General features: G+C 39.1%; 1 protein-coding gene across 2 annotated transcripts in view; it reads right to left on the reverse strand.

Moving 5' to 3' along the window:
* LOC109958951 (receptor-type tyrosine-protein phosphatase gamma-like) overlaps nt 1–24,857 on the reverse strand; it is a 111,126-nt gene that overhangs the window by 73,112 nt on the left and 13,157 nt on the right. For both annotated transcript variants that reach the window (XM_020597947.1, XM_020597948.1), the window contains one exon: nt 5,405–5,509. In XM_020597947.1, the coding sequence (XP_020453603.1) occupies nt 5,405–5,509 (105 nt within the window). The remainder of the gene's footprint in view (nt 1–5,404; nt 5,510–24,857) is intronic.

Below are 24,857 nucleotides of genomic sequence, written 5' to 3' on the forward strand. Positions count from 1 at the left end.
AAAGGGGGGGGGGGCATTAATTTAGTACACCCCCTTCTGAAAATGATCATAGTTACTGTCACATCACATATTGCCCAGCTGATAATGTCATAGGACTGCACGATAATTGGAAATTAAATTCATTTGTGATATTCAGGTGCCATTCCAGGGATTTGTTCTTTCAGAAATCTGATTTAACAATCGCTTTGTAGTGTTAATTTTGACAACAGAAACTGTGCGTCATGACCAATGATACAAAACCATTCCCACAATAGTTTTAATATACATTACTTGATTGTTTTGAGGCAATATAGACCAAAATATCATTATTTACAATGAATCAGATCAAATTTCCTCAATAGGAGCATGGCAAGTTCTCAGAATTAATTTTCACAAAAGCTTCCATCTTCCCGATCAAACCAAAAAAAAGTGCTTTTCTTGTCCCCCCTGAGGAGTGTGTCCCTGGATGCCTGTATGTAACGTCCCATACTTTAACCTCCATTATTACATGTGCAGTTGTGTAGTCTGCAAGCTTTGCATTAAAGTTAAGTGCTTCTCATACATGTAGGTCTACAGGGAGCAATCCTTTCCATTAGTTTCCTCCAGGAGGCAGAGTTCCTGTTGGGCTCCATGACAACACAGCCTTGCTCTTTTCCCTCCAGTCTTTGTAGGGGGGGTGTCAAGTCACAAGAGACAAAGTGCACTGCCATCACAAGCACCCAGCCAATTTAAGGTTATATGAATCACAGGGTTTAACCTGTCAAACCTAACCAATCTGAGAGGCGTAGTCGCATTTTAAAAATCAAGCCAGAAACCCTGCTTGAAAATTCTATGCATTTGTTCAAATAACGGTGTGTTCTTAAAAAGATTTTTATTAACTGGATCGTTTTAGCCCTACAGAATAATTCAAGATTGACAAGTTTATCTTAAAAGCTGGGGATACTTGATCACTGCCTGAAGCTACATTTTTAACCAGCGATTTAAGAGAAAAATGTGACAAATCTGAAGTGGTGAAGAAATAAAATCAGAAGCTAAAAATAGGGTATGCAGCAATAGAATTGAGGGTTAATTCAAAGCCAAAACAAACAGCCCTGGCAATCAAGAACAGTGAGTTACCTAATCTTGTTTTGTATCCTCTAAAGTACTAATTAAGTTGGATCAACATAGCAATTGATTGAAAATGACACTTCATTATGTGAGACATGAGTGGAAAGATTGCTAATGATCACAGGCAACCTCAGTGAAGTGGAATAAAAGAGTCAAGCTGAGGGGAAATATAATCCACACATATCAGACAATCGCAGGCTCTTTCAGTGGCTACATCAGCTTGTCTGGGTGGCTTCCATCCAAACTTCACCACTGATGTATGAAACAGACAATAGGTGCTTTACCCATATGAAGCACTGTGCTAAATTATAAACGTGAAAATCACTGAGATGCAGAACTTTAATACATACATTATTCATTTTTAGAGGGACCATATTTGAAGGATTGGGCTGCAGTAGCATGTGCACCTTACTGCATCTTTAATTTTCCCAAATATGCACAGTTATTTTTTATTTTTATAACTAAAATCATAAGTTGTGACAGTGAGCACAGCGTGAACATGCATCTTCTCATTAAACAGCTTCATAGCAGTCTGGAATGACATGCGAGTTCATCCAGGGACTTGACAAAATCTCATCATGCAGTGAAAATGAAAATCAACGGTTATCTTCAGGGTGTTAATCTATATTTCTCTACATCTAATTCTGTTATTTTTCTTTTTTTTTCCTTTTTGTTTTTTTCATTTTACTCACTGTTACAGGGGATAAAGCATAATACTTTTGCAAATGCACATTAAGGTACTCCAACTGTTGTGCTGTAATTAAACTAGAACAATAAATCAACAAGAGTGCAATCAAAAGCAAACTACTGCCTATATTGCTCTAAAACATACAACTACTGTACCACTAAAGGAAAGCCAGAGAAACTAATAGAGAAGATGTGAAAACCTGCAGAGATATAAAAAGGGGGAAAATGATGCATAGCCCTGTTCCTGTGGGAGCCTTATGGTGAGTATGATATCATTCCTCTTATGAAAAATGCCTTCACACACACATGCACGAGTGCACACACGCGCGCACACCTTACCTTTTAATCAAATTTCAGGGTGTGGGTTTCGAGGCTCATAACCAACGCACACAGAAAGGTGACATGACATGGAGTGATAAGACCTCTGATTGCACTGTGTGCCTCTTTCCTCAATGCATGGGACTAATGTGTGACATACAAAGGCTTAGCTATCTTTATCATGAAAAATACAGAATCTATTTTGACAGTGATAACATTAGTATTACATAATATAAAAACTCAAACCACTGTTGTTTATCACATATAGAAACTTAGGAAAAAGTACAATATTTATTTTCTGATCATTATTCCAACATGCACTGTACCTTTACTCTTTTTCAAGTGAAAAACCTGATGTGGGCAATATTACGTTCTTAAGAAACTTTCTACAATGTTACTCAATTTCATTTGCTATTGCTCCAGTTTCTGAGGCGGATATTGTTCCACATCTACACAGCACCCTCCCAGAGTAGTGGGTGTGGAAAGTCTGTGTGAAACAATGGATAATGCGCTCGTCTCTACAGTATATGTTATGTATATAGCTCATAGAACTACAAGTCTGTCTTGCACCAGTACCCTCCAGCTTCAGGCAAACCCTACTGTGTGTGCAAATTTTTTTTTTTTTTTTTTTTACACTCACTTGCACAGAGCAAATGCCCTTAATAACCATTTAGCTGCTAAGGCACGCTTGTCTGTTCCCCATTCACAGCCTTAGCCACTAATTACCTTTCCAAAGCAATGGACATTTCTGTGTTCCTCAATGCTGCCCTTTTTCTTAGTACAATCAGCCAGCTGCCGTCACTGGTAGGAATTAGCGCTCTGCACAGGCCTGCATCGAATGTCCAAAATCCACTCATGTCAGCCAGTTCCAAACAGGATGTTGTTTCATTTTTAATCAACCCTGCCTTTATATAAAAATAAAAAAAATAAAAAAATTTTAAACATTGAGATCCAATCTTCCCATAATAACCAGTCTGCCTCTGGCTAAGCAAGAGTACCACTCTGTACACAAAAACAAAGCTGAACTTTCCCAGAACATTACAAAATACAAAGTATTAAAACAGCCTGCAGCTCATACTGTTTATAAAGCCATACATGACAGTTTGTCAAGTAACAAAGAAAAACAATAAGCTTATGAACTTATGGTTCTAAATTTTCAGACAGCTAAGTAAATGTGCCAAATCCAACTGGAGCCTGACATCTCATTTAGAAAATGAACAAGATGCAATCGGGTCCTGCTGGAGCCTGGACTTGGGCTTAGTTGACAAAGAATGCAGTAGATATGTTCATATCAAGTTTAGAAACTAAACTGATCAAGAGAGGAGGCGCATCAGCTTTTATCAACTTGGCTGCTATGAGTGACTTTATGCACTCATAGATGTATAACAATGTTCTAAGTCTTCATGCCTACTTGGCTTACTGCCATTCTACATTAAAAAAAAAAAATAAAATCCTGGCTGGTACAGGGTAATTTTGAAGTTGCAGTCTGATCATGTGTACAGCAGTTATATTTTACGAAAATCAATAAGAAATTTAGGTGAATAAAGGTGACAGTATCTTGAAGGTTTCCGTTTAAAATGACTAGGAGCCCCTTAATGAGTTCCACACACCTTGCAGATGGTGAAAAGGAACTCATGCTTGGATAGTCAAAGCAGACCCACGTTCACTGCCTCTGCTAGACAACTGGGGGAGACGAAGACCACCATGAGGAGTGACACGAATACCAAACAAACTGGAGTCTAAAGTAAGCACAGTTCATTTTTCACTGTTTGCACAATTTTCTCGTCTAAAACCATGGGATTCTGGGCTCACAACAGTGGTGCCAAAGACAAAATATTCCATCAGTAAAATAATTTTCCAAGCTGCAATGCGCTATGACAGCAGAGGAACCAAGCTAGTTATTTGCTATGTAGTGTTGTCAGACCTTGGAACCTGTAAATATAATTTTACTTACTGCTCCTCCCTTCCTGAGCTTTTCTAGTGGGGTGCCCTCGATCAAAGCACATAACCCTGATGTCCCACTGGAGCTGCTGAATGACCAATAGAGGGCTGTGTTTGCACTAGGGTGTGAATGTGTACAGATGCATGTGAAGCTGTGCTCTGAAATAAAAATATCTTAGCTTATCTGAACTTTTCCCTGCCAAAACCTCCTCTCCTGTGCTGCATACACCTGGCTGAACATGTTGAGAAACATTGGCGACAAGAAATCTGTGAACAGTTGTTTTGAGTATTGAGAAAACTGGCAAAACTCTCAAAAGGAAGTAAATTTCTAATACCAACATGCTGGTTGTCTGATAACCTCTGATAGTGCAGAGTTAAATGTTAATTGCTGTATATACTACACAAACAAAATATACATCTTTGACAGTCTGTTAAAAAAAAAAATCTACTTTGGACATGCAATAATAAATATTATATCTGTTTTGCTCAATTAGTTTTCTCTCAAAGACTTGGAAACTTCATCACTCAAATATACAAACACACTGCTCTGAGAATATTTACAAGCATAAAGGTGCACATAATGAGTCATCCTTAGAGCATACATCTGACTGTGGGCTGCCATATCTGTTCATCTTCTCATTTTGTTAAGGTTGACGGCTGAGAAATTAGAGGAGGAGGCAGGCCTAGATTCCCAGAAGCTCTTACTTTGGCATTAAAAGCATACATATTAGCAGTAATGGGGTGGGGGGGTGGGGGCAATTAAACGTTCACACATACAGCTAAGCCGACTACACTGAAAAACTGTACACTTCAAAACAAATGAAAGTCTGTCTGCTGAAGAGACCTGTCAACCGCACCACTAAACCACAGTCTAAAGCAGCTTCCCTTATTCCATGGGTTAGAGGTCTCTAACCATCAGCTTTCACAGTGTACTGTGTCATTAAATTACATACACCTGAATTCATCCTTACTCATTTCAATGTGCACAATTTACATGCCTGATACAAACGCAACAATAAATTAATTTGACTAAGTCGACTTGTTTTTTGTGGTTAATCACAGTTGGCTAAAACATAATCTGAACAGCAACTCACTTTGGTGTATGTCAGTGCTTTTATCACTCCAGTGCATTAGTATAATTACAGTTATTTAGAGCAATGAAAACACACAGTCCAGGTATACTATTATATGAAAACTAAATGCCTAATTCAACCCATCTGGCTACAACAGAGAAAAGGGAATAGGGGTTACTGGCAAAATGGCAGATAAAAATAAGAAAATTATCAGCAAGGTAGAATAGAGGTGAGCAAGTCAAAGAAATGCATTTCCCCTCCTACTGAGGGCTCCGGTCAGCACACAAATGAGAGCTCACCTGAATAGGACCAGTAGGGGTCACCGGCTGCCCTCCTTGCCCTCATTATTCCTATGTTCCCATGATGCCCTTCTCCAGCACGGTGAAGGTGGCCACCCGATGCAACTGTAGGAGGCAGAGATAGAGGTCAGAAAATCCACAGGGGAAGAAAAATTTCATTTACATCTTAAACAAATACAATGACAGCTTATTCAAACTAAGTGCATATGGCTGATGTCAAAAGATGGCAAAAACAATTTTTATGTGTCACAGTAACAAAATATACTCTTCAATTTTTGTCTAATGAATACAAAGTCCATTATAGAAATTCAGATCGTCTTTAAGAGGACAAGATTTACATCTGATGAAAATATTTGTGCTAATGAAGAAGGAAATGTGTCAGAGTATAGGGTCAGGGTGATGGATTGCTGAGTAATGCATTCAGCAGACTTGGCCCATCTCCCAGGGTTTGATGATAATTCAATGGAATCTTTCAGCAAACCCATGTCATGATGATGTGAACATAATATTTTCAGTCTACAAAACTGAAGAAAAGACATTTGTTCCTTAAGGTCTTGTTTTACATGAAGATTTTGTTTGATACAATGCCAAACGGTGGAACAAAGATCACTGCAATGAACATTTGCCCGTATCATGTGTACTTTGTGCTTTGTCATGACGTACAGTATAGATACTAGGGATGTCAATGATTAATCGATTGACTAACTGCTGTTAATACTTTAAGTGACTAAACAAAGTAAGTGCTGTAGAACCTGGTTAGACCAACAGGTAACGATCCATCAAACACCCCACACTCTGATGACATTGATGCAAAATGTAAACATCGATGTTTTATGTGTTTTTATTTTGAAAGTCCGCCATATACGTATGCATTTCCGGTGAAGCACTGTTCTTTTCAAACTGGACAACAAGTGGCAGGTAGTGCAGCTAGCATTCTGAAACTAGGAATTCACACTAAAAGTGAGACGTAAGCAGCGCATAAGCTACTGAAGCAGTTGATCCATTCAGTCCACACTGACTCAAACTTCCATGCCTCATCACTGTCATCAGAATAGCTGTTCCTCTATCAGCAAGACAGTGGCCGGACAAATGGTCGGTGGGGATTGCGGTTTGTTAAATGCACCAGAGAGAATTTTAAGCGTAGAAAATTGGGGATTCCGGGGGTGACACATCTCTCTCTCACACACACACACACACACACACACACACACACACACACACAGTGTGTTTTGTAGTCCATGGGGACTACATTGACTTACATGCATTTCCTGTAGACTAACCCTAACCTTAACCAGAACCACTACTTGCCTAACCCTAACCCTGACCCTAACCTTAACCTAACCCTAACCTCATCCTAACCCTAAACCATGTTGCCACCCTAAAATTCAATTTCTTGCCCATGGGGACCTCAATTTAGGTCCCCACCGTGAAATGGGTCCTCGTGAGTTGGTATGGAGTCAGGAAGAAGTCCCCACGTAGCAGGGAAAACACGTCCACACGCACACACACACACACCTGAGTCGGTGTGGACGGACACATTTGAAAGATAAGAGTTTTATCTGTTGCATGAGAAGGGCAAGTGACAAAACGCTTCATATGAGAATTGGCCTTGACCTGTAGCAGCCAAGAAAATACATAGATACGCAAGTCAACTCTCCCAGTCAGAAACTAGTCATGAGTATGTAGTCTGGAATACGAAAGGACACACATAACATTAAGTGCGACTGTTGAATTTTAAACAGAACTCCCACTGCAATGTAGGCACACATTTTTTCCAGTTTTTTTGTATGTGTGAATGTAAATATTTGTGGTCTCAAAAAAAGTTGAGTCTTGAATTGGAAGGTCATCATTGGTCCTTATTTGTAGTTAAATAGCACTTGAAAGTGAACAAAGGAGCTCAATACATTTTTAACAATATACTGTAACTATGAAATGGGCAGATATCACTCGCTATCATCTGCAGGGCCCTGAATCGAATCAAAAATTGCATTGTGGCATATTTTTAAGTATTGGTGAACAGAATCAACATAGGATTGTATCGTGATGAGAGTGGTGATTTACATCCCTACCGAGAGGTGGTGACTCCTACTGCTTAATGGAGTTACACATCGTTTGCTGACCACCCATAGAGGCCGCACAAACTAAAACAAACACCTTCTTTCCATCTAAGAAAGAAACAAGTGGCAATGTGATTTTGTGTTCTCACTGTGGCAGTTGTGTTGATGAACACTGTAGTGTGAAGTTTCTACTGAGCTGTTGTCTGGTGGCTGTCTGGTGTGAGGCTCAGTTAACACAGGCTGGGGAGCAGTGTCAGACCGCCAAGAGCACCGCTGTAGATGCTAATTCATTTTTTTGTGTTGTTTAATTTGTAATTCAAGTTACTTGGCATTTACTTCATTTATACTTTAAGCTCCCATATCTAGTCAGATTTTACAGCCAAAAGAGATCACATCAATAGTTAAGCCAGTTTTATGGGAATTATGTATTTCATACATTGTTAACGATTAACCAGTTAACATGGGCGACTATCTGTTAAGAAAATGGCCTGAAATTTACACCCTAATTGACATTAATATTGTGATACAGATTTCAAGCAACACCTAGTGCCATCATTCTGGACCTTGAGAAACCTAATGGGAGAGATTTTTGGCTAAGCTAAGCCTGCAACCATACTGATGTTGCCTGTGAAAATTTTGTAGGAATAATTTGTGGGGTGGGCTTGAAATGAAAATTGGCAATGAAGATAATTTACACAAATATCTTGTTCCAAACAGCAGCTACTCTCAGCCAAGACTACAACCCCCATAGGTGGCAACGACCAACTTTCTTTAACAACGGTAACTTTTACCTAGTATCTTTCGGTCCCTCTACTCACCTGCTCCACTGACAAATGACTGGACTTCTTAGCCTCACAGTGAAAACAGAAGCAGGAGCAACAGTAATGATTATGTGATGTGTACCAAAGGGGGAAAAAAATCCCCTTGCTTTCAGCCCAGGTGCCATCATTTGGCACAAAGCCTTAATGGGTGATAATGATCATTGTCATCAACAATCCGCAGACAACAAGAGGAGCTTCTCCTAGAACCTTTATGATTCTTCCTGGTCTCTTACAGCTATTATCACTCAAAACCTTTGCAGCAGTAGCAGCTGGCCTGAGAAGGACAAACAAACAAATAAAGACTGGGCAGTCAATATATGCATGGATGTAATACTGAAACAACAGCTTCTCCACTAAGCTCCTATGTGGAAATTTGATTTAGTAAAATGCAGACAGCCTGCGTTGCCAGGCGTGTAGACAATCAGTCCCATGTCTTCTGGGCACAAATGACTCTTTAACTTCTTAGGGCAAATTGCCCAAAAGAAATCCAACACTGTCAACAGAATTACAATAAATGCTTGGAGCACAAATTGTCCTTGAGCACGCACGCTCCCTAAAGCATGTAGTCCCAGTCAAACTCATTGGGGCAAACATGCTTCACAACGGATGCAGCTTGTGTCATTGGAGAAGAAAATGTCTGATTGAAGCCATTGTCAATCAGGTGCAAAAGAAAAACAAGAGTGTTCTGTGTTGCTTTAAGCTGTCAAAACCCACTGTGGCATTCAAGATTTGGAGACATTTTGGCCAATACTGGTTGGTCTGAAGATCCATTCATTCTAAGACACCACTAGCAACAGATCTCTACCAGCAAGAAAGTGTCACCACTTAGAACACAAGTAAAAACACTAATTAGGTTGCATATCATTTGAATTTTATCAATACCCATTCCAATTATCGATTACAGTTCTTACTGATTCCACATTTCAGTTACAATATTTTTTGAAGAATAAAAAAAAAAATAATAATTGCCTCTCTTGGTACATTTAGGCTAATAATCAGTGAAATGTGACACAAAGGTGTCTGTTTCCCTTCAATAATAAAAATAAATATTACTCTTATAAAGAATTATCAAAACCAATTATAAAACAAAACCATTTAAATAAATGTTTTAATGTTAAGATGAGCTGTACCTGGGGCGTTACGGTGGCTGGGAGATCGCAACACAAACACATTGCATTAGTTCAGATTCACAGTGTGTAGAGTAAAAGCTTTGCCATGCTAGAGGTGCTAACTTCTTGCACAAAATATCCTTACTGTGGGTGTTGCTGTGCCTTTATCCTATATTTTTTGTGAAGCTATGCTGTACTTTAGCGAGGTCCAGGAAGTAAACAGAAGTGGAGTATGACTGAAATATGTAACAGTTACAAACCAAAATGCACGTGTCTTAACAAATCCACAATTCTTGAAAATTTGGAACCTGTTCATAACCAACCCTAGTTATAATATACAAACAATATTTACTGTAAAGACACTGTACAGGATTATCTGCTAAATGATACATTTTCACATTATGCTTGTTACATGGATTTCCCCATAAGAATAACAACACTTTAAAAAATCTCCATGGCATGACAGAATTTCCATGCTCTTATTGTACAAATACATGTAGTGCAGTATCATGACACTGCAACCATGACAACTACTACATAACCCACTTGTTATCATACTCATGAGATTAAAGACAACTTTAGAACAATAGCACAACTCCCTGGACTGCAGAAGCTAAAACCACCATTAGACAAGTGAGTTGTACTGTAGTTGGCTTGATCAGCATCTACACCACACACACACACACACACACACACACACACACACACACACACACACACTCCCCGCCCCTTAACCACTTAAGACAAGCTCAGCTCTTACTAATAGTTGCATCATTAACCGTGGATTAATTAAAAAACTATATCAAGCAAAGTCTTTCCTTGCATTTAAAGTCAGAGCATTACTATCTTCACTCCACTCTAGCATGAGCTACTTACCGCTTTTCAAATCAAATTCATTGCTTGGAGGGAGGTCACAGACGCTATATGGGCAGTGTCATAAATGGCTGCTTTGTTATTATCAGTTGTATCAGTTCACTATGGGGAAAACATGGGTTGACATAAGGTGTGAAACAAAGGGATGGGGTGTCTGTGGTAGAGACTTGGAGCATATTTGAAGGCAGGGTGTGAAACAAGAGGGCTGCAACATCTTTGATCTGAGAGCACAGGAGACAGCACCATGTCAACAGTTTACAGTCATCCACGTCAGCCGTCCCCTGCGGGCGAAGGATTAAAGCCACAGCATCTTTGACAGAACAGGGCAGAAGCCACAGTTGGCACTGGGCCCGAAGGAGACACTCAACATACATCTTACATTCAGAAAACACGTGAATAACAAATATGTAGGCTAACCACTATGAGATGTTGGGCCTTAAAGGTATTTTTACATTTACCTATTGTGAAACTTTACATCCAAGTATTTTTAAGAAGCTTAGATGAAACAAAAGGCTTTAAAACACCTAGAGAACAGTACCTCATACAGTGTCTAGGTATAGGCTTGAAAATCATTTCTCCTTTTTCATTGCCCTGAGGGCAGTTAAATCATCTACGCTACCATTAAGCCCTGCTATTTGTTCCATAATATCACACTCAACAACAAGGCACAAACCCCTGAGAGCTCTTGAAAAACAGCAGCCTAACAACAGCCACAGGAGCGTTTAACTCGCATTTGTCAGTAGGGGCCGGAGGTAAAATATCAATCTCATCGCCAATGTTATCATCAGGTATGTGAAGACGACCAGGCCGGCACGTCATTGTCACCAGGAGGATTATTAAGAGATGGATTAGGCAATCAAAAGCATCTTGCGTTACAATGTCCATATAATTTGGGCAAACAAAGAGTGATAGCAGAGTGAAGGTGTGAATTCTACCATCTACAAGGAGAATACATCTCTAAAATCCTACATTAGGTGCTGTTGTGAAGGAATTTATGCAGCAAGTTGCCTCAAGCCTCATGTAGTCCAAAACTCAGCTGATAGATTTCTTTTGTAATTTTCTTTACATAGGGGAAAAAACAAAAATAGAAATAACTGCACTGTAACCCTTAAACAAAAAATGCATGCGTGCAAACATTCACTCTTTTTCTCAAAAGAGTAAAAGTGGTTGGTTTTTCCATCAACACACTCAAACAGCATCATATGCTATAAAATGTGATTCCATTTAGATGCATTTCACGTGAACTCACTAAACAGGAAAAGTCACATATTGCCATTTGTGGCTTATTTACATAGCTGAAAATAGAAAAATACACCACTATACATAAAACAATGGGTGTAAAAATGCAACACCAAGTCCATTTTTTTCCACAATTTTCACTTGCCCCTATTTTAAATTACTAGCAAAGCCACGCGCTATGGGGATAGTCAAGTCTGGGATGTTAGCTTCCTCCCCAGCTTGTCAGATCACCACCACCTGATTCCACACATACCGCTACAGCACCAGTTGGTCACATATAATAACTAATTAAAAATAAATAATTAGGTAGGCTAGATGAAGAGCCATCTAATTATTTGTAGCTATTCTCAGTGACAGCATTGGGCTTTAATGGATTAACATGTCAGCATTCTATTTTCTTTGTTATTAAAAAGCCCAATGCATGCTTTTCCTCATTTTCTGACTTATCTTCAGTGTTAAAATGAGGTGTATGTATGTTCTAGTACTTCTATGCAGAAGCAGCTCAGTTTATACATGTCTCAAATTCCTTTTTCCCCTAACAAAATAAAGCAGTAAGTGATAGTTTAAGGAGTTCCTTGAATGGTCATAAACTCCAGGCTGTTGCACGTTCATGTGAGCTTGCCTGACATCTGCTGCTGCCATTGTAAAAGCGGAATTTTTTTTGACCGTGCCTGGTTTAGTGGATATATTTTACTTCCTGTGGCTACACTGTGACCAGAGGATGTGGAATTAATTTCACTACTTTGGGACTATGTGGTCGTGTGGGGGAAGGCTCAGCAGCCACCGGTTAGATTTACTGACCTTGGAGTTACTTGAAAGAGAGTGATGTTTCCATGGCTTGGTGGGACTTAACGGTAAAACTGTGTTGTTGTTTTTTTTTGTTTTTTTTTTTAATAAACACATTGCATGTCTGTTAATGTGTAGTTTCTGTAATGTTAGAGAGAATCACTGTTAAGGCTGAGAAAGTTACGTCTGCATTATGCCAGTTAAAATATGGGGTTTCTCAATTACCACTTTTAGAGTTACAAATCTCTTTTCATCGGTACATATACCATTGTTTACCCATCTATGGAGGAGAAATTCATATTAATCAATGCTGTTGCTGTTCACCCTACTGTCCACGTTCGACATGAAACCGGCAACAGGAGTTGTGCGCGTTCACAAACTATCCTCTCTTTTTCAGGGGGAGGCTCTCTCAGGTTTTATCATTCTGAAATAATTACAGACCATTTGGAGTTAAGATGGGTGCAAAGGTAATCTAGAGGTACCCAAGATTAAACAATAAATGGCTGGAAATGAGCATGCCATGGGCTCTGTTTCTAACAATCTCATGAAACAAGCAAAACCAATACTGTGTTAGTTCATCACAAGGCTTTCCTTACCAGAGGCAGAAATATTTAAGGTCACTACTGTACCATTACTTTTCAAAAAGGGCTAAACAAATTGCTAAAAACAGCAGGGTACTATAACAATGTTTTTAGTGTTTCAAGGGACCATTTTCAGCCATATGCATTCAGAGTAATTACTGAAGCAGGATGGCGTATGTTGGATTGGCTCCAAATAAACCACAGTGCCCATGTTCCCATGGTAATGAGGGAACATGTCACAAAGGGACAATGAGGTGGCTCAAAGATGGGTTTTTACAGTTTTTGGACAAAAATTCAGCTTCATGGCACAGAGGACTGTGCTAAATCAGGCTTTGGCAACCCAAAACAATACTTGTTAGTAGGCTTAGTTCATTGCTGGTTTCAAGGAGGGGAAAAAAAAAGACAGACCAACTTATAAAGAAGGAAGTATGATAATCATACTATTCTCCTGAGCAGCATTTTCACAAACCCTTATGAGCACTTTAGTTTTAAACTGAGGATGACACATGGCAGTGAAAGAGCTCAATTCCCTTGTAGCCACACAGCACTGGTGTTACTTTATGTTGTTAAAACCTATTATCACTGACAAAAGTTCTGTTTATTTAAAATATTTATCAAAGAAAAGTCAACTTGGCTCACTTTCAGAAATATAAACTAGTAGGTTCTTGCACGACTTCACCAGTCAGGTGTTCAGAAACACCAAATGACAAAATAACTCGACAACACCAAGTTCCCTCTAGAGGATGTACTTTATTCAACAGCATGTTTCGCCACATCACCTTCATATGCCTTCAGAATCAGAGCGGAATCGTGTGGTTGAATAAAGTGGATATTTTTCCAACACGTCAGTCACTGTTATATTTTTCACAGTCTACTCCACTGTTGTGCTGCTTTACATTCATGCAGTCACAGACACTTTGACAGTAGTTGTTAAGGGAGAAGGAAACACCTCACCTCACCCATCTCTATTTTCTTAGCTAGTTTTTTTTTTAAATTAGCCATATTGTTACATTTACTAATTAGACTAACTACAATCTAAACAACTTTTGCATTTTTCTGTCTGAATTCAAACTAAGCAGGAGTTAAGATGTGTTTTTCGCAGGCATTGTGAGTGTATAAAGGGCAAGCTCTTGATGGAAAATTGCTATGTATATGCAGAGCAAATGTGCATAGTGAGGGAGGCAGCTGCTGTCTGTGCAATCTCATCTGCAATGCATAGAGCAAACTGCCAAATGTAAGGACATCTGCTCAGCTTTCTGATTTGAGGAATTACTAACAGATATATTTATGACAAACACATACATTTGAAATGTGCTCATTTTAATTTAAAATAGCAACAACAAGCTCAGCCTGTCCAGTCTGAAGCTGTTTCTGGTTATCAGCACAAGGCAGTGATAAAACAAGGTCGGGGGTCTCGCTGTGAAGCACAGGAGCGTAGCACAAGGGGCGAGTGGAGCTTAATCTTGACAGTGCATGTGTTTCTCATTTCTTGGGAAGTGGGCGGTGTAGCTAGATTTCCCTGGAAGTGTTCAAGTCACACCAAGGACCTCGGGAACATAAGAACTGCCAAGATCAGCCAAAGATACGGCACAGAGGGAGCAGAGCCTTAGGGCTGAAACATCAGGTTCAGAAATAATAAAACAACAAGGCAAATCCCAATGCAGATATTTAGACCAACACAGCTAAAAGCAAATAAGCAATTTCAGCAAAGAGGACATCAGCACCCTTGGGCCAAAGGAAATGTAGCCATATTATAGTAAAATTAATCCCATTAGTCCAGGGTTAAAATTGTTCCTTCACTGACTCAATGAAGAAAAAAGAAATTAAGATAAAAATTTCAAAAAACTAATTTAAAATATTCCCTTGACACCTGGTCTTAATTTTTTTTTCTTTTGCAAGTATGAGCATGTCAAGACCTGTCTGCATTTTTTGTTCATCATGTTAATTGACAGGAAGTGCTACTGCACCCTGAGTTGAGATGCTGATGCTGTGCAGGGTGCTGAAAACCTAAAATACACTTTATATTTCACTATAAAGACAAACAGAAATAATCAATTGACAGAAACTCAAGACTAACTCCAAGTCCAGAAGCTCAGCCAAAAAAAAAAAAACCCCAAACAAAACATGTATACAAACTTAGTTATTGTGTGCACATTACAGCCCTGGACCTCCTCCCAAACAGAAGACATCCTTTGTGTTTCATTAGGGAACCAGAACAACAAAGCAAGCAGAATAGGAGGAAGGGCGAAGGAGGCATACTCTGTTTTCTCATTGTGCCACACTTGCTCTACAGACTGTTCTCTAGACTTATATGGTGAAAAGTGGATAAGGTCATCAAATCCAAATGTGTCGCCAACTTTCAACCCACTCACAGTTCGGAAACCTGCATTTCTGCTCTTTATAAAAGGTATAGTGTGAGGATTCATATAGTCTGTACTATACTATTACAGACATCAGAGGTGATGAGGCTTGAGCGCTGTGATGTGTTACTCTGTTCTCCTATAGGGAACCAGTGAGAAACAGTACATCAAACGTCAGACTTGGAACATGTGGGCAAAAAGGTCTAGATGAAAGTCTCCAGTGTGTTCAGTCTTCTTTGAACAAAAAAGAAAAAAACACCCACACATCCTGGCATTTATTTTCTATTCATAAGAAGCCGGTAAAGAACTACTGTTCTGTTGTCTGACCAAAACTGACTCTTATGAATCAAAAACTGCATAACTTCCTGTAGGGGGAAGAAAAAAAAAATCTTTAACATGGCTCCTCACGTACAGGCTGAGTGTACAACAAAATGCTACTCGTCAGAAACGGTGAAATTATGCAGTAAATCTGAATTGTGTCAATTTGCTCTTGAATGTGCTACTACAGCAATGCTGATGCAGTGTATTAAGTGCATTAAATGGCTGGAGCGCTCACTGATTGAGTGCATCAGGGGCTCTGATGAAAACCATTAACAAGATGAAACTAAATTCAGGGCTTTTGACCTCTACTAGAGCAGCTATAGCTTGTTCTCTTCACAGGCACAATAAACAATCCTCAAACATGTCACCACACACAGCGGTGGGACTGTACATAACGGCTCTGACACTGTCAGGAAAATTTACTGTGTAAAGTGGGGTTTTCAGTTTTCAATATGTCGCAGTTGGATCGCTTAAGTGCTAAGAGCTTATGAGGTCATTCCTCAGGACATGGTTTGCAGCCCTGCGTGAATTGTCTAGTTATTGATTTTGAAATAAATTCTGCTGCCTCTGGTGGATACATAACATTCCTCACAAATTTTTAGTGTTCATGAATGGTGACGGTTGATTGCTGGCAATGTAAATGGGTCCATCTCAACTAAAAAAAAAAAAGGTACGACACTGATATGACAAGGACAGTGATTTGAGCACAGCTTGGGATACTTGAAAATGTGTTTAACCAAACTGCTTTAGAGTAAAGAATGTATAAAACTATTGTAAAATCCTACTCTAATTCAACAGCAAATCAAATTTTTTAAAATGTGGAATCAAATGTGCTTTATTAGAAGCCATTTGCCTGCTGCTGAAAAATACCTAACCTGTAGCTTGCTGGCCAAATGACTCAGTGTTAGCCAGTAATAATAGCACTGCACCAGGACTTTGCATGCATCACTTCCAAACAGGCTCTCCATGCCTGCCCGGGGCCATACACCAGTCAAGACCTCCTCCCTTCCTCTTTAACTGCTCTTTGATGTTGGACTCTAATCAATACTTGAAGGCTGAATTTAGAAAGGATAAATAAAGCCATGAAAAAAAAAAGCAATGCACTTGATACTCCGGTAACAGTCTCTTCAATCGACCTGCTAGTATGCAATGTTTAATGCACACACTTTATTTCTTTGTCATTGACTTTGCAAGAATCATGATGGAAAGATAAGTAATGAGACACATGCATATTGTACAAACCTACCACACAGACCTTGTAGACCACAGTACATTTTTCACTGCAACATGAGGGAAACAAGTGCCAAAAAGACTGACTGATTGATATTTTTTCTGCAGAGGTCATCCACACTGAAGCTGTAGGTATTCTCGGTAGTCATGATGTTTTCATTGCCTGCTGTTTCAATATTATCACACTACCAAAAAAACAACATAAATCTAAATGTTAAAAATTTTAATGATGTTTCTCACTCCCGGCTACTGTATTCTCAGTTTCCAGTATGAAAATCACTATTGCTTTGGTGTGCAACTGACTTTTATTTTTTTTTTGCTAAAAACATCATGATTCATTTCAAAGTCAAAAAAAAAAAAAAAAAAAAAAGCAACGCATAATTATCAACAGTACTAAATTTAGTCACATGTGCAATTACAGTACAGGTGCATTGCTCCCAGTAGGCCCATGTGCAATTATGTCAATATTAGTTTTTATTATTATACTGATAATATCTTGTCTGTTACTTTTACCACTGAGTGCCTTGTTTCTATCCCTTCATTGCTGCAGCCTTGTGAATTTCCCTGTTGTGGGACTAAAGGTTCACCTTATCTTATTTGAGAGTTTCACACATTTTCTGATAAAATCAAACCTGTTTACTGGTTAACTTACAAGTTATTGAGAGGGATAACAGGAAATGTCACACTTAAAATCCTGGATACGTAGATAAATCACAGTGGTCCAAACAAGAGGATAATGCTCCTTCAGGCTTAAGAAATTGAGAAGCATGTCATGAAAGGATGGCGGCTAATTAGCCAAAAAAGGCATTACACAACTATTACAGGTCCCATCATCTATGCCAACATATAACTCATAACAAATAAGGACATCTGTTCAGACCACGTCTTCTCCATTCACACTCGGCTTTGCATCATACAGGCAGTGGTTGTCATGTTATGAAATGAAAACAGATCCCACTTTGGTCAGCAAACTACAGACAATCAGCACCTTCCCATCCAACAAACTAAAGCCATCTTGGCCTTCGTCACCTTTGTGTTGTCAAAGTTGCAGAAAAACAAATCCAATGCACAGAAGACCAGGAGCAAACAGGCTGAAAATCAGCACTCAGCTGAGCTGTATATGGCTGTGACTCAAAGCAATGATTCCAATCAAGCAGCCACAGCACAAATGAGTGGTGAAGCAAACGTGGAGTTTGCAGTTCTTATGCCATGATACACGCTGGTCTAAGAAAACACACGACTGTATTTGTACCAAACTCAGAAGGTTGCTGCATGCATATTCACTCTAAGTACTCAAGGTCAAGTGTTTATTGTCATATGCACAGTGAGGAAAACATGTTTCTCTGTACAATGAAATTCTTACTTTGCTGTCCACACAAATGCCTCACAGTATAAGTAGATACGTAGTTAACACACAAAATCTAAGGCACTTTAAAACAGCCAATGAAAGATACGAGCCCCCGACTCATTCTTCCAGTTCCGAACATCCCAGTTACTGGCAAGATTACATTCAACTAGAGCTTAAACACTCACTGAATTAATCAATTACTTGATTGACAGAAAATCTATTTGCAGTTATTTTTATAACTGTTTAAGTAATTTATCTGGCCAAAATGTCAAACACTCCCTGACTCCAGTTTCTTAAATGAAGACAAGACCTTACACTCAAGTAAACTTTGACAGATATTCATCAATATATTTTGTTTAGGGGGAGAAAAAAAAAAAGACTCAATCATCAAAATAGTTGCAAATTCATTTTATCAACTACTAGATTAGTCATCTAGTTGTTGCATCTTTAAATCCAGATTTAAACACTGCCTGAAAGACATGGCTGATGCCATAATTGCTATGATCATGTTTTATTACTGTCTGAATCGCAAATTCTCAAAGCAGTTTTTAAAATTTTGAAGCTACATTATGTAAACTCTGGAAATCAAGCAGCAGCATAAGACTGGAATGCAAATCCCTACACTTCTGCTCTGTGATGCACCCAAAAGCCTACATCCTCGTCAATAACTGCCCCAGTTAATGCTGGAATAGGAACCTTGCTATGACCTTTGCTAAGAGCCACGACAGCTTCTTCTAGAAGCTAAGACTAGAGGAGCGGACGATCAGAATTGCATATTGATTGACTGCCATGAGCTCCCACTTCTGACTTTGGCCTTTTCTGACTGGTTAAAAGGGCGAAGTTCACTCAAAAGCTTAAGAAAATCTCTGCACTGTTGCCAGTCTGTTCATTTATTCGGGGTCACAGAAGCCTTTGTTTGATCAGGTATTAAAAGATTGAGGGATTTACACAGCTGACCACTCAAACCTCAGTTATATTTTAAATTAACTGATTATAATATATTACAATATTTTTAATTTTCTAAAGAAAACCAAAGGAAGGAATTTACTGTCATTAGGCACCTGCTGTGTTGATCTCTACTTTGGTCCACGAAAACAAACACGCCAACACTGTTCCCAGTCATGAGAACAAGTCCCAGACACATTTTCATCCATTTATACCGTAGATGATGCAAGCCTGTGTGATTACAGCACTAATGGTGATAAACAGAATAAGCCTTTAAATAGGATAAAACCTATGGTATATTGTTGTATAAATCACAAATCTAAGGCTGCAAGTAACACTTTATCAGCAGATTATTTTTTCAATTAATGGGTCTATAAAGCAACAGTGGAAAAACACCTGCTACATTTTCAGTCAGTTCAAGGTGTTGTCTTGAAATCTCTCATTTTCTAAACCCCAAAGATAACAAGTTTACTACTGCATTATCTGTTATCTTTAGAAACACAGGAACAATGAATCATAGCAAAAGGGTGTCCTGCCAGTGCTAAGCTGAAGGCTCTCTCAATCCTCTTTATTGAATTAAATACTTTCATCTACTATTGTTGGGACAATTATGATATTCACACACTTGAAGACTTCCCCCTCCCCCAAGAAGCAACTTCCATTTTATCATGATGGTGCTCAATGTCATTGGTGCCATAAACCCTATTCAAGGCATTTAATACTTTACATTATAGTGATGCAGACAACTGTCATGAGAAATGGGAGGCTGCTGAGGCAGAGTGGTTGCTAGCTCCCACCTGCCTCGCGCTGGCAGTTAAGTGCGGGGACAGATGATCTCTGGAATCCCTGAGTGATTAGTGGTTACCTGGGGATAGGTCTCCTCTCTGCTGTGGTAAACACTTGTGTTGGGAGGTTTAGATTAGCTGTGACAATAACATACACCACCTGTCACACCTTCAGCTCACACTCCAGGGTTTGACAGTCAGGCAGACACAGGAATTTGTACAACAGCATGACTAAAATTACCCAGGGATCACCTGGAAGATGCTTTTTATTTATTTAAATTTTTATGTACAACAGATTCAACTGTTGATCAGGTTGTCACACAGATTCCTGGCACCACCTAATAGATACTTCAGTCGTCTTTGGTGAGGAAGTGTGTAACAACGTCTTTTTGAAATATGAAAATGTCAAAGGAAAAGGCCATGGTATTCAAATCCCTAGTTAATCAGGGTTACACTACCAGGAGGGTTTGAATGTTTGTGTTGAAGAACAGAAACATTTGCATTCCCCAAAGGGAAGCATGTCAACAGGATCGATAGGGTAGTCTCTAAAAATCCTGCTCAGGCTCCAAATACCATCTAACTCAGCACATCTTCTCCCTTGGAAACCTCTGAAATTAACTACCACCAAATTTACACACTAGCTGCCTTTGTCACTTTTAAACTAACACAGATTCCTGTACTGTATTTTTACTCTACAAACAGCATAACACCCAAAAGTAAGCTTTCAGATCTAATAAATTAAACACCTGGAGTAAACCCAATGCTACCTAAAATGCTTAGCTGTCTTTTTAGTAGCGTGGTTAAATAGCAATCACCCTCTTTCAATGTTGTTTTAAAGCTTTTTCTACACATAGAGAAAGCTCCCTGAGAGACAGTCCAAGTGTGTGAGAGAAACAAACAGAACATCAATCTCATTCTAAACCCAAAGGAAAGAGCCAGGGGACTGATCTCTCGGGGTGTTAACTTAGGAGTGGCAAAAAAAAAAAACACCACCACACATTGGACAACGAACTAATAAAATGGGTTTAGCACTGGAGTGGAAAAGTGGATATCAACTCAGTGTTCAACTCATAGCCTGCCGAACTGTATCTAATTACAGTCATTATTCTTTATTTACTGCTTATGTCATATATTCATAATGAATTACCCTTAGTATGTTAATACTACATTATCAAATCTGATATGTGATGAGGAATTGTCTATTCTATGCAATGTGCTTAGTGCATTTCCCATAATGAAGACTATAGCATTAAACTGTGATGCAATATGTCAGAACAAAAAAAAAGCTACCTTTTAATTCAATGGGCCCATTTTTCTTCATCTTTTAGCTAATATTTTCACTGCTGTATCTTTTTTAATTTGGCAATTGAAAGCTTCTTAGTCGTCTTTATATGCAACCTGAATTGGGTAAAAAATTCTAAGAAATCATCTCAGGGTAGTAAGTCATTTATTTTCCACCTTAAACCTCTTTAGGCTTCCTGCAATCAAACATCTGAAAAAGTACAGGTTTATTAGTTTATCTGCTGTCTCAATTGGCTCATCTGACAGGTGAATTAAATGTTTTTGTAAATTACAGAGCAAACACCCAACAACAGATATTGAAAAGGCAACTTATTTTCTTAGGCTGATGTTTAAAAAAAAAAAAAAAAAATTTTATATGTAACACTCCTCTGCATAAAAATTTCAATTCGTGAATTAATTAATCCTGACAAAAGGATGCAGACTGACATTAGCAAAAAACCAAGAATAAAACTAAATAGAAATGACTGTGTTTACAACATCTTTTGTACAGCTCTGTTTAAAACAAAACACCAAATTTACAGTCTATTCCTCCATTGTAGGTCAAGCTGCTGTATTTCCATGCATATTCATTTCACATCGATTTAGATGCAAAACGCAGATCTGATAAATCATACAGCTGACACAAGCTTAGCACAAATATTCATTATCATATTAGGATATACAAAGTAGAGACGGGTGAGCAATTTAAGGAAAAGCCTGAATAAATAAGTGTGTGTGTGTGTGTGTGTTGGGGGAGGGGTCACTGAATGCTGTGATGAGTATGATAATGATGTGAACACTATGGCCTTCACATTCACCAAAGCTCAATCCACTCGTACACCTATGGGAGATGTTGGACGGCGTCTCCACAACCATCATCACAACACCACATGAGGGAATATCTTCTGGAAGAATGGTGTTCATCCCTCCAGTAGAGTCCTGACACTTGTACAGTCAAATCAGTGTCAAGACGCATTAAATACATTCTGGTAGCGCAACACCATACTATGACAACTTGTTGGTTTTTTTTTCCCCTCCACTGTCACTTGTCTATCCAAATATTTTCAATACTGAAACGCTAGAAGCATGTCATGTGCAGGGACTGAAACCACATGCAATCACCTGTTCTCATGGCTGTATTAAGGCAAAATAATACACCGCAGTAGCTTGAAGAGACCAGTGAGCAAGATTAGCGGACTGGAAAATATGGTTTTGGTGCTTATAGTGTAAGCTTCTCGTCTCTGGGTTGATGTACGACCGAGGCCAGTGCTCAGCTCCTCCACCGTGGTGCTGAGATTTCATGGTGAAACACTGCTGAAGTTTACAACACACTTGTTCAAGTATATGCAATAAAAAGCCTTTAAGAGTAATTTGTCAATACGCCTGCTAAAGGAGCATAAACTTGCAGAAAAGTGGCCACTGCAACTTATGTGTTAACCATACCGAGCTTGTTAGGCTAATAGTTAACTGTAGATGTGGGTGTGATGATCTGCCCAGCAGAGCAGCTGCACAGTCCGCTGTGCATCTGTGGCCATCATCTCCCTCCACTAACTACAGCTGATTCAGACCTGCTCCATCATGTTCAGCATTCATGAGTTCCCAGATACGTCATCGTTTTGAGGCACAGGGCAAGTGTGGAGCCCTGTGAACTGCGGAGTTACTTTAAGGGTGGCTCCAGTGCATCGCTGAGCCATGTTTCCCATCCTGTCCAAAAAAAGCTGAGCTCAAAAATGATGAAAAACAGTTTCAGCTCCACATCTTTCAAAGACTTTTCACATTTTCAGCAATTATTTGTAACATGTATAATGTACATTTAAAAACTACTGTTAGACTATAAACTGACAAACACTGATATCAGCCATAAAAACCCAATGTGTGTGTTACAGTGACAAAAAAGGCACATATACTATAATTATGTAAAAAATAAAATGTTTAAAAGCAGTCCAGTGAAAATGAACATGGTTAAACCTCCAGCAAATCTTTCAGCTGACTCATGACTACATTTTAATAGTGTAGTGAGTGCATTTTTCTTTAACTGAAGGTGTTCTAAACGCATAGTAACAAAAGTATTACCTTCACATAATCCCCCGCTTTCTACAGCCGCTCAAAACAACAGGAATATAATTTATGTAAAGGTTAAAATTCAATTCATCAAACAACTTGACTCTCGTTCAAGCTTATTTTGCATTCTGCACAGCTCCTTGAGCTTGATAAAACATGCACAGCCTAATCCTATATCTTCAGTGATTGTCGCCATAATTCACGACAGGGAAAATGAGCCTCGCGGACGGGATAGCCTACTTTTGAATTTGTTTTTCCTCGCCTCTGAAAAAGACAATCTTGAACGTGGCCCAAACAAAAAAAAGCACTAGGCAAACACATGCTCTGTTGACCCACAATAACACAATGCAGGAAAAGGGAGCCTGAAGGTTCCATTGTCTCCGCTCTCTACACGACAGCACTGACTGACAGTTGTGCTGTAAGTAAAGCTGACACAGTATCACAGAGGCAAGATTGTTTAAGGGGAAAGAGGACGTGGTGACTGAAGGACACAGGACATTTATTGATATGGCCAAGTCCTTGAGTACAGCAGTATATGCCCTTTAGTGACAGTGCCTTATAGCCTGGACATTAATCACTATTGTCATGAAGCACAGGAAACAAGTGCACTGGTTTCCCCAACAGCATTTTTCCTCCCTTAAACCAGCCTTGTTGAATCCCGTTTGCATGTGTGTGTGTTTTAGGCTGGATGTTGCTAGGATGGATGAAATGATTTGGAGTGAAGTGGCTGTGAGTCATTCTAAATGATTAAAATGCTACTGTGACCGGCTTGGAGTATCTTGGCTGAAAGACTGAGTTAATTCAACCATACACACCAAGTAATGAAATGATGACTGATTGCCTTGATTAGCATAAATTAAACAAACTGTTTAATCACAATTAATGTCAAATTACTGTAATTATGATATAAAGTAAAGCATTGTTCTCATATCACTGAGCTCATATCAACTGAAATATTCCACTACAGCATTAATTTTTGCCAGAGCAGCTTGTATACAACTTGTCTTTCTTGTTTACATGTCCTATAACTGCAAAGCATGACAAGAAACTGTGGTTTGGCTTTTCTTATACAATACTCAGCGGGGCTGCCCCTGAAAGTCAACTCGTCAAATCATTAGTCGAAAAGACCTGTCGGTCAACTGAGACTCTTCTGGTCAAACCTTTGTGGGTTGTTTTTTTTTATGTCAGCTAGTGTGCATTACAGTAGAAAGTAGCCACAGCCTCAGAAATATGTTCTTGTCATTCTTTAGCATTTGAATACCGGCATTCATGCCAGTTGATTTTCTGACAGTCTAGACTATAAATCAAGTCAAATCAAATCAAATTTTATTTGTATAGCGCCAAATTACAAAAGTCATCTCAGGACACTTTACAAAGTAAGGTCTAGACCTTACTGTTATCAATATTATTACATAGGGAAAACCCAACAAATCCCCCTTGAGCAAGCACTTGGCGACAGTGGGGAGGAAAAACTCCCTTTAACGGAAGAAACCTCCGACAGACCCCGGCTCTTGGTGGGCGGCCTTCTGCCTCGACCGGTTGGGGTGAGTGGATAGAGGAGAGACAAAAGAAGAAAAGCAACAAGACACAACAATCAAACACTGATCAGGTCGATGTGGCTGGTGACTGCTTGTCAGAGACGTAAAGCTCCAGGGC

Source organism: Monopterus albus, unplaced genomic scaffold (genome assembly GCF_001952655.1).
Source record: "Monopterus albus unplaced genomic scaffold, M_albus_1.0 scaffold36.1, whole genome shotgun sequence".
Taxonomy (NCBI): domain Eukaryota; kingdom Metazoa; phylum Chordata; class Actinopteri; order Synbranchiformes; family Synbranchidae; genus Monopterus; species Monopterus albus.